The sequence below is a fragment of the Equus caballus genome, chromosome 6 (assembly GCF_041296265.1).
Source record: "Equus caballus isolate H_3958 breed thoroughbred chromosome 6, TB-T2T, whole genome shotgun sequence".
NCBI classification, from domain to species: Eukaryota; Metazoa; Chordata; class Mammalia; order Perissodactyla; family Equidae; genus Equus; species Equus caballus.
The window spans coordinates 62624585-62636672 of NC_091689.1; the positions used below are offsets into that span (position 1 = coordinate 62624585).

Here is a 12088-nt window from a genome sequence, read left to right on the forward strand (position 1 = left end):
TCAAGGCTGGATGCCTTGTCTCTGGGACGTTATGAACAAGATATGTGCATTATCATTACTGTAGTGAAAGGAAGGATTGTTCCTGTTACCTTTAAAAAGTATGGTTCTATACAATTCTTAATACAATTCTTATTACAAATGTTTACCATTTAATGGAGATTATAATTTTAAAACCTTTTTCCAAGATTATTCCATCTACTTACTTGGATATTGTATTTAAAAGGCAAAAAGCAGTTTTTTAAAAAAATATCATTAAATTTGCTGCATTTACAGACTGAAATGTAGTCAATAACAGTTATCTCAAAACATGGCATTTTTTATTTGTCATTCATTCATCAAATATGTACTGGGTTACAAACTTGGGGCCAACAGTGAGCGAGGTGGTCTGCAAGGGAAAGGTAAATATGTGGTAGGCTAACAATACAAAATACTGTGTGTGTGCTAGGGAAAGATCTAAGCAGAGAATGTAAAGGGTGCATCTCAGAGGGGCTCTTCATCCAGCTGTGGAGGGTTTGGAAATGTTTGGAAGTTTTAAAGGATTTTAGAGATCATCCATTCCAACTTTACCGAAGACAGACTACCAAGCATCATATAAAGAGCACACGCTTTGAAGACAGGCAGAATTAGGTTCACGTCTTAACTCTACCACAACTAAAGTATGTGGTTTTGGATAATTATCTGTCTCTCTCTGAGTCTCAATTTCTTCCTACGTAAAATAGGAATAAAATCACCTAGTAACAATGTTTTGTAAGAATGTTTACAAAGTTCTTGACACAAATGGTCATGTAATAAATAGTAAACTGCAACTGCTTTTAAATGAGCAGATGAGGAAATAAACCAAAAGAGGTAACCTGATTTCCACAAGAGCTTGGAAAAATCAGGGCAACATGACCCCAAATCTTTTTGACTATACTATGCTTCCCTAGTAAAAGAATTTTAATTTAAAAGAGAAAAGGTTTCAGGTTAATTCTATTATCCAATGATCCAGACAGTGTAAGCTTTGGAGTCCATATCTATAAGAAAAAAAATGTTTTTATAATTATTTTAGTTCTGGAATCTTCACATCCCTTGCACAAATGAATACTTGTTAAGTGAAGGAATGTATTTTTAAATGAGAAAAATGTTGAAGAGCGCATATTTTTGTTTTCAAATAAAAAACCCTGATTAAATATGTAACTATCTGTTTAAAAGCTGCATTATCAAGAACCTGCTTTAAAAGGTATGTAAAACTTCTTACTTGGTGAAGTGGATGATCAACATACAAATTAATGAGATCCAGTGTTTGATTTTCTCTTCCCATCACTTGCCGTGTTTATACACTGGCATAAAGACTGGCATTCTGAGACAGAGCAAGTCACTGATTTGCAGAAAAGGTAAGGCCACTTTTTACTTTTAAAGACATTGCCAAACTTATTTTTTAAATGTAAATTCTGTGCACCAATAATCGTTCTTACAAGGTAGCTTTTACAAAAAACTGAAAACATTACCCATAAGTGACTGCGAGGAACTATAAAACAAGTTTAGTAGATTAAAAACATTAAATATTTATTTATAAGTAAATGATTATATGTTATGTACCTTTCTTATGGCTAACTCTCGTACCGAACAAATTCCAGATCCAAGAGTTCTCTCAGAAAACAATCAACATTTCCAACCCCTTTGTAAAAACGTGCAGATGTATATTTTTTAGGTTAATGTACAAATGAAGTAGTCACAAGATTACTATTAGCAAACCACGCGATTCTTAGACAGTTACTAGATTTTAAAAGAAAGAGTTTAAAACAGCTTTCAAAGTGATACAAATCTTTACATATCTAAATGCTGAGATTTTAGTTTCCATGTTTTAAACTTAACAAAATTCCGAGGATCCCTTACTAGATTTATTACCTGGGACCTGACTCTTATTCCAAGTCTGCTTGTTTTCAAATCGTCTGTTATTTAAACAGAATTCTCTCTTTCAGGCCACATACTGAATCTACATGTCTCTCTTATCTCAAAATTTCGTGTCACCTAGGAGAGGGTCTACTTTCACCCACACGTTGAATCTACGTAGCATGTCTTTAATTCACGAGTTCTGAAAGGCCATAGTATTGCTGAATGGATTATTTCCTTGAATCCATGATTGGCATTCTAGAGCTGTTTGGTATTTGCCTTTATGTCCCATCTTCTAGAAAGAACAAAATTACAGCTTTCAAAAAGAGCCAGTTTTTTATTATACCAACTGCAGCTGGCATTTTTCTTAATACCAGATACAATACTTTGCTGGCCTAAATGAATGCATTCTGAGCAGAGTGAGAAGGGTCAGGGATACTAACAGGAAAGGAACCAGGCTCCAAAGAATTCTTCAAGCAAGGCAGGTGCAGAAACTGATCTAGGCTGTTCTGAGTGACCTAACCAGAAAAATCTCTTATTAAACAATGCCCTGCTTTTAGAACCTCACCAAGATGGAAATATTTGAGAGAATTCTACATGAGGATATTTTTGTTATAATTCTACAAATAAATTTAAGTCAGTAAAATACAAATTTTGCAATGACTTTATTGAAAACCAAATGATTTGTTTAGATTACTCAAAGCCTCCATGGATCCCCAGATACTGTCCTCAGGTGAAGTGCCAAGGCAATGACCTTCAGTGTAATGGAATTTCACGCTAGCTGAAACAATGTGTGACACTGTTGGCTGCCAACTGGAGGGCAGGCCCTGATTTTTCCCCTTTTCAATAACTATGAGGCTATAAAAGGTATTTCTTCACCTTTCACACAACCGTTACTCAGTGCTTCTGCTATAGATAAAGACAAAAAAACTCTGCAAACTAGCTAATTACACTATATGGCTGATTAGAGAAGAAGAGATAAATAATTTCTCGGGCAGGTAATCAGTTTATAACATATCTTGACTGTTTGCTATTGGCACAGCTTTTTAGTCTAACTGTTTCATTCTGCAAAAGAGGATCTAGTGTCCTTTTTGTGCATTTCTTTTAGAGGATTATTCCTAATGTAACTTTAAAACCTAATTACCTCACATTTCCAAAGCACCAGACCATAAAATGGTATAAATTCTAACAGGCAAAATAATCTAACATGGAAAATAATTTTATGCTCCTAGAAGTGGGTGACCTTTACTAACTCACATTGTTTCTTGAAAAATGAGATTGACTTTAAGTGAGTATGACAACTATTTATTGATAGCTAAACTACCCAGACCAAATGCTATTTATTTCTCCTATTTTTAAAAGTTTACCATTTTTACTTTTTAAATAGTAATAGTAAGAAACACTTTTTGAACTCTGCCAAACTGTAAGTTTAATCTTTGTCCAAATGCCTTGAAAGTAATTCACTCATAGCAACTTGAAGCCAGCAATTAGGAACTGAGCCCTGTCCTCACTTAGCTATTGTCTTAGATATTCAATAAGTGTGTGCACGCACACACACACACACGCATTCATTCTTCACTCACATGTTTCCTGGAACTAATTAAAAGTTAAATGGAAACTGACCAGCGTAATGGAGGCAAAAAGTTTTAATCCACAAGATTCAGTAAATACTGTAAAGACTGTACACATCCTAACATATGCACAGGTTCTATTCAAATAGATTATTCTAAATTATCATTAATAAATCATCTAATAATTGAATAAGTTCATATTTTCAGATTTAAAAAAAACACTCCCACTTATCCTTCCCTATGACCAAAAACAATGTATACATACATGAGACTAACACCTTTATTTGCCGCATAAAAAAATAGCTGCCAAACAGCAAAGCCATTGTTCTTGTCTAACTCCTGAGGTGGCATGCAAACCACATTCCTGGTCACTATGTAATCATAGTGTCTGACCCCCCAAGAACCATTAAGTCAAATTCATTTACCCCCAGAGGGCAACACGCTATTGTCTCCTCTCCACTTTCTGGCCACCTATGAACAATGGCTAGTAATTGTAACTGTCACGGGCAGTCAGCAGAAAAAGTAATCCGGCGCTATTTTCCCAGTTTTCTGCCAAACCTGATCCGAGCACCTAATAACCATGCCCCCAACAGAAGAAAGATCTGCAGTTGCTTTTAAAATACTTCAGAAAACAGCTTTTAAACAGAACCAGAGGACAATAACCAAACTTATGCTCTGAATGTGAAGCTTAAAAAACTCAAAATTAAAGACAGAAACTTCTTTTGTGACTGTACTGCAGCTTCCTGAACTAACCCCACAGGCAAGCCTGAAAGGACAGCTGAGCTTCTTTTCTCTGAGCTTATCATCACTGCTGTCGCTGCTTTTAAGTCTGACTTGTGAGGAAAATGAGGGAGGGAAAAATGTTTGTCCTCCAATGGAATGAGATCACAAGGCTTGGAACAGGCAGTCTGCTCTGCTCTACTCTCTCAGTGATTACCTAGGTCAGAAGAGAATAAAGGACCTTGGAGAATATATCCCATACCTCAGGTGCAAATGGGTTAAAATCCAACAAAATAATACAAAGGATCTCCTGCCTCAGAAAAAGAAACTTCTCTGTTCTCTTTAAACTCTGTCTTCAAGCTCTTTAAAGCATATTAATTATTATTTATTTGAATTTGATTCCATTATAGATTTTGGTTACTGACTTTGTTGATTAGATCCCATTCATTCTCTCACCACCTACCCACACCTAATCATAGACTGAATATATGTAAACTCCAAATACATGGATGGAAAGTAAAATATTCAGTTAAACATTTTCTAGAAGTTTCCAAACACTGAGATGTTAGTGTCATGTAGGCCAAACATTTGAGAAGACTGATCTATGCTTTGCCTTTCTCCAGGATACTCTGATGTAGTAGGGCCTTAAGAGAAATTGCCTCTCTCATTGGGAGAACACATGTGCATACACACATATGCAAAAAAGTTATTTACACATATATTAATACAGGTATATTAATATAAATCTGGTGATATTTTAAATATATATTCAGCCTCTATCAAAAATATACAAAGCAATATATAACTAAACATTTTAATGTGGATGAATAAGTATTTTTTCTCAAAATTAATCCTTTGGAACTCAGAATCAAAAGTGTCCTATTGGCAACAAATAGAAAACCAGATTGCCCACTATGCTCTGAGAAAACACACTCAAATTAATTGAAAGGATCATTTGATTCTATTTTTATATGATAAATTAAATCTTTTCCTCTTGTTATTACTAAAAGTTTATTAAGATATAAATACTCAGTATCATCTGAAGTCCATAATAGAATTTTTCTCTTATTTATGTGAAATTTCTTACTCGAATAAAACCAAACCAAAAATGTTGCCCTCATTAGTACAAAACAACCTTTTACTAAGTTTTCCTCATTCACCATTTCTGGTTTTAAATGTAGATTATGTACATTCACATTCCTAATATGCAAAATGCATAAAATCATCTCATAACATGCAAGTTTGGTTTTTTTTTCCCCTGAGGAAGCTTTACCTTGAGCTAACTTCTCTTGCCAATCCTCCTCTTTTTTTGGCTTGAGGAAGATTAGCCCTGAGCTAACATGTGCACCAATCCTCCTCTATTTTTTTTTATGTGGGACACCTCCACAGCATGGCTGATGAGTGGTGTAGGTCCTCGCCTGGGAGCCGAACCAGCAAACCTGGGCCACAAAAGTGGATTGTGCAGAACTTTAACCACTTGGCCACAGGGCTGTGCCTGTCATAATATGCAGTTTATAACCCTGCTGTAGATAAAATACCTACTTACAGAGAAAATCATTTCAATTTTAAAAAATGATAAAAAGCAAAGCCTGTTAAAGATATAGTGGGGTTATTCTGTTAAAACAACATACCATTTACCATATAAGGCACAAAGAGAGAAATAAGAACCCTGATACATCCACTTTCAAGCTAGAAAGAAGAAACACCAAAGATAGAGAATGCATGAGGCAGAAGGGGGGAGGGCAGATGTATTTTATCACTGTTAATATTCCTAAATAGCAACTTCATTTTGGTATATATTGGATCAAAATAATTGCAAACGTATTACCTTTTATTTCACCAAAGTTCCCTGATCCCATTGCAAGAAGCTTGTCTTTCCAGTCCTTTGAGAGTAGCTTTTCAATACTGGGGGTTTCTAAGTAAAGAAAAAAAATGTAAGCAAATCAACATGACTATCTTTACAATGGAGCTCATTAAAAGTCTATCTGCTAAAAATAAGGCCATCTCGATCCCGCCCCAGTTCATAATGACTTCATCAACAAACTGATAACAGGGGAGGAAAAAAAGAATGTGTTTTGTCACCTGCTGTTTCAAAATCATTAGGTTTTTCCTCTTGCGGAACAAAGCTGTACTAATTCTTTATGACAATGGGTACATATAAACCTGCAGTTCATTGTTTTTCAATTTGGTGAACAAATTCTTGCTATAATGGATGCTTGTCAATTTCAGGGTGTTAGTCTGCAGTCAAAAAATAATTATGTTGATAAAATGTAGAGTAAAAAAAAGGCAAAGAATTAGCTCTTAAATCTGCTACATGTAATTATATCCCTCTGTGTGTTTACAATTACATCCACTTTATAATATGTGTTTAACATCGTGTGGTGGTAAGCACACTGTGGAAAGATTTGCCAGTACCGCGAACGTTAAAAAAAAGAAAAGTTGGTATAAAAGAAGCTTTATAAAGATTGCAAAATCTAGAGAAGTGAGTAATGCCTATAATGGAAACCTATTATTTGTTTATTTCAGATTTGTATCACACTCTTTTAAAATGCCCTGTACTGGAACAGGACGCACATATTTTAGAGAGCAAGGTTATGCTTTAGTCTGATATTTGTTTCGATACATCGCATGGTTTTTGACCTCTTCTTTTGTGCTGAATTTTAATGTATAAGTAAATATAAATGCTAATAAAACTCCCAAACATTAAACTCAGTTCCAAACAATGTAATTGTATATTCTTGTCAGCATTTAGATGGGTACACAATTACAATGGCTTTCAATCCCACGATTAGCACTGCATTCAGTTAGAAAATGGAGTGTACTAAAAGATAAGTGTCCCAGTATGCTCCATCTAAATAACAATACCCACACTTATTATCTAGATCGAAGACACGCACACCGCCATTCTCCACACTGGTGTTTATGTGTATTTGTGTTTGTTCAGACATTTGTTTACCCCCTACTAGGAGCATAAAGGGACTACACGTTAAGTTATCAAAGGGACCGTCTGGCCTAGAGACCATAAGATTATTAGAAACTGGTTAATTTTCCCCACAGTAAAATGCATTTTAAGGCGTCTTCATCGTCATCTTTGGCTAATGCTATCTACTTCTCTCAGGCCCCCACATTACGGCTATCAGCTATCTGAGTCACAAAGCCTGTGTGAGGTTTTAACTAACTGGAGGTGAAATTTTCTTTGGAAAAACTGTGACAACATGAAACGCTTCTTTCTCAGATGTCAAAATCTTGTGGAAAATAAAATGGTGAAAAGCTGTGAATGATTACTGTTATACATAGTCCATACATACGGTGCAAAGTATATGCATACATATATATGTATATATATATAACGTATGCGTGTGTGTGTAGATATACACATACATACCTTAACTACCGTGTACACATTCACTATGGAATGTGTGAGATATACTTTGTTTGCTTTGTAACAAAATATCTCTCTCCATTTTTCACATTTAAGGAAAAAGGAAAAAAGATCCTAAAGAATTTGCTTTTACTTTCTCTTAAAGTAAAAGAAAGTGAAATTTCTTATTCTCCCTATTTCTTATCTAATATTGTTTTGAAAATGGCAATCATAATTCTATGAGTAATAAAATGGATCAAATTTCTTCTTAAAGTAATCAATATTTCTGTTCATTGAGGCTTTAAAAGTGACTTTAAAATACTTCTACAAGAATTTCCAACGATTCTACACTCCCAGTAAACACTTCGTGAGCGAAATCATTTTTTAAACCTTATCAGAGTAGGTCAAACAAACACCACTGTTTCTTTTTTCCAGCACTCTACAAAAATTCTTGAGTAGCATGTAAACAGGCACAGCCAATATGGTGTTTGCAATAGAGTACTGTCAGTCAGTAAAAGCTAACAAACCTTTGCAAAGCAGGAATGCAGCAAGAGAAATCCATTGTGCGCTAACAATGGGCCCCTGAACCTCCCGGCACCAAAAGCAGACCATTTTACTTTTAAGGCTATTGTCTGCAAAGTCCATGACAAAGCTTTTCCCCTGCAGCTAGACAAAATATTCACTGTAGTGTGCTCATAAAGAAACAGAAGTCTTCTGTCTAAGTTGCAGAGTTAAAGAAACAGCCGCTAGATTTCTGAAACCTGCAGAACATTCCTGGCCTCTTTATTAACTTGCATAAAGACATGAGGCTCGTATACAAAGCCACTTTTTTCAAGTACCTGACTTTTAACATATACCACAGAAAAATGAATAACTTGTTCAGGACCAAGTAATTTGGAAGATGTAAAATCAGAAACATATCTAACTTGGGGTTGTCACATCCGTGAATGAAGAAAGACACTTATATTTGCAATTTGGATGAGGTATATACTTTAAATTCAGATTCAGTAAACATGTCTTGAGCAGCCTATGTGCCAGGAACTACAGTAGACGCTTTTACTTGCATTTTCTCATTTAATCATAGCAAATACCTGAAGACTCAAATTGTTATTACATCCATCTTAGAAGTTAAAAAAAAAGAAAAGCAAAAAGAACAAAAGGACTCACATAACATACTGGGCAGAGGGGAGTCTTGAACTAAGTTTATTTTTTTCCTACAAATTCCTATCTCCTGTCGACAACGACATGATAATGACAGCTACTATTTTGAGGGCTGAGCGCTAAGCAGTTTACCAGGTCCTTTCCATGTATTATCTCAAGCTTCACATAATAATCTTTTGAATTAGATATTGGTACATCTGTTTTACCATTTAAGAAACCAAAGCTTAGGGAAATATCATGACTTGCCCAATATGAAGCTAAGTTCAACCCACTGGATCCTAAAGTCTTTGCTCTTTCTAGTACACACAGATTACTTCATTTTATCTACAAAACAGTCCTGGATAGCAGGAAAAACTACTGTTATTAATTCCATTGGATGGATGAAGTAAAAACTTGAAAAGATAAATTGCATTTCCCAGGGTGACACGTTCCTATGAGCAGCATGATGGGATTAAAAGCCAAGATTTCTTACTTACGTTCTCATTATGTTCAAGATGTAGCCCCACTATATGACTTTGCAGTTTAGAATGCTGCACAATTTAAGGAAAATCTATGACCATATAACAGATATATACCAAGAAATGAAAATGTATTCCTATAGAGGAAGGACTATTGGGCCATAAATCAAACAATCTGGACTCTTACCGTGACTTTGACACTGGCTAGTTCACTGGGACCAAAAGCAGATCATTTCACCCACTTCACCTCTCTATCTGAATGACCGTAAAACAGAGAGTTCAAGCAAATCTACATCCAGTATTCTAACAAGTGCCACTCTTTTAATTTGTTTGACTTCATGAAGAAGTGGCAAGAAATGATCTCATGATAATGAGCACAATGGATGGACATGGATCAATGATTGAATTTCTCTGAAAATGGCACAGATCCTATAGAACATAAATGATTAGAACTGAAAAAGACCAAATGGAAAAATCCCAATATTTATAGCACACCTGTTCATTAATGTGTGAATATGATTCAAGTGAAATTTGACACAACTATGTAAGTGCTGCTTCAGTGCCTATGAAGTAAAAGAGATAGTAATTATCTATTAAATATTCCATTTTCTAAAATGTGATTTAAAAAAAACAACACATGTAAAATTATATTTTATACTGTGAGTATGGTATGTTTGTGAACATAGTTATTTCCAAATGTTAACATTCTGGATTATCTGTTATTTTCATGTTAAGATGTGTCATAGATTTATATTAAACACTTTTAAAGATTCTCCTGAGATTTACTTCTGGCAAGCATTGGAGTATCACGATTACCATCATAATAAAAGCTAGGGCTCCCTATACAAAAATAAGTGTGAGAGACAACAGTAGTTATCACTCTTTGCAGAGCATTTCAGTTTACAGAATGCTGTCAGAGAAAACAGTTTTGTCAATGGTATATATTTTTATTATATCCATTTTGCAGATACAAAAACTAAGGCTCAGAAAGATGGTTTGCCCAGAGTCATCTAGCCAGAAAGTAGAACAGATGGACTACAAAACCAGGTCCTCTTAATTCAAGGATCTATCTCTTTAAAGGAAAGGAAAATATGTACATATTTTAAAAGAGAAAATAAAACAAATATTAAGAAATAAATCGTAAGATAAATTAAAAATGAAAGATATCCTTATCAGTCAACCCATTAATATTAAGATGACTCTAACTGGATTACTTTTGTCTCTTTCTACCATCAGGAGCCTTTTGATGTGTTTGCTTGCTTTTCCCTTCTCACCCTTGCCTCTTTTGCTCACATATGCTTCTTCACATCAATGCCTGTGGCAATCCCCACCAGTGAATGGCCCCCCCAACTGTGCCAGCCATTGTCACAACAGCATCCTGCCTCTTTAGGGCCTGTTCATTCCCTATAACTCTCACTCCTTTTTCCCTTCAGTGCCAAACACTCTTAAGACTGACTCCCTCATCTGGAACAATGAGACCTGGAGACTCATGCCAACATATTGTAATTCTCCAACAAGCTGCCAGTGCCAAGAATTAAACCACATTCGCTCCAGTGCAGTAGCTTTACACACAAGCTCAGGTTTTTGCTTTGTGTTTATGTAGGTTTTTTTCCCTTAATCTCCCTTGAGCTGCAGAGGCAGAGCTCATTGAAAAATCGAACAAGCAAAAAAATATGTATGTATAATATTTCACTTTTTAAACAAAGTCCCAGGAGTTAGGTCATACCAAATCTACCACTGTTTATACTTTAATTTTGTAGCTCAAACTACGCTGTGTTATTCCTGATAGGTGATAGGGTGCACCTTCAGGGATGGGAGATGTCTTTTGGAAGGAACAACAATATGGCTAAACCTCAAAACATACCAATACTCCTTCAAATGAAGAAGTAAAAGCATATGTCCGTTATTCATGTCACAGAATCAGATTTTTTAACCTGGAAGGATCTTTAGACATCATTTAGATAAGCATTTCCTAAAAGTAATTTACTAAAACATAAATGGAATATAAGTTGTTTGGTTACTTAAAACTACAATAAACAAAATAGCTTTCAATTGTCATGTAAATCTAATTAACATTAAACAAATTTACATTTCTTTTCTACAAGATTTAGAGCTTTTTATGTGCTAACAGACTGTCAATCTTAAGTGAGTTATGGATTATATAGTATTATTTAAATATCTGACCAAGGAAATTAGTGTTGGGAGGTGAATGTTTTGCTTAATACAACTTGGGTAATTACTGGTCTAGACCAAACTCTTCATTTTACAGACTGAAAATTATAAATTAAGGTTACCACTTGCCTAAGGTCACAAATCTAAGTAAAAATAAAGGCAGGACATGAAGCCTAACTCCTAGTTCGGTATTCTTTTCAATATACCACACACGACAACAAGTTCCTTTAACAGAGGGTCACACTTTTCAAAAATGAAATGTTAGTCCAGTTTTATTCACCTCATCCAGTTTTAGAAGATGATTATATGACAGGTGATCTGGGTGGCTAATATGTTAGAATTAGGTACTGTTAACTCAATATTCTTCTCTTGGAAGCTTTCACTTGATGGCCCCCACACAACTGAAGAAAAAATGCAAGTTAGTGCACTTGGCTAAATATATTTTTCTTCAAAAAGCTAACTACAATTCAGTAGGTTGCTATTTAATTGTTCAATTACTACTAAGAAGATTATTTCTGAAGAGAAGATTGGGCTAAATCTGGAAATCACGTATCAGTAAGAGTTCAATTCATGTTGACAACAGCTGCATGTCTAAACAACATTTTAGGGCAAACATTAAACAACGCAATGGAAGAAATGTAAAAACTTTTACATATCTGGAAAGCTATTTGTGCACTGAAGACCAGAAGGCCTTGTAACAGTCCCATTAGGCAAGCACTACAGCTAGTCTGCCATAGGAAATGTCAAGTTCTTCTAGGAAATGCTAAAAAAAA

General features: G+C 35.0%; 1 protein-coding gene across 40 annotated transcripts in view; it reads right to left on the reverse strand.

Moving 5' to 3' along the window:
* The window catches only part of SOX5 (SRY-box transcription factor 5), a 949864-nt gene that overhangs the window by 204863 nt on the left and 732913 nt on the right, over positions 1-12088 (reverse strand). For all 40 annotated transcript variants that reach the window (XM_070271071.1, XM_070271064.1, XM_070271055.1 and 37 more), the window contains one exon: positions 5992-6078. In XM_070271071.1, the coding sequence (XP_070127172.1) occupies positions 5992-6078 (87 nt within the window). The remainder of the gene's footprint in view (positions 1-5991; positions 6079-12088) is intronic.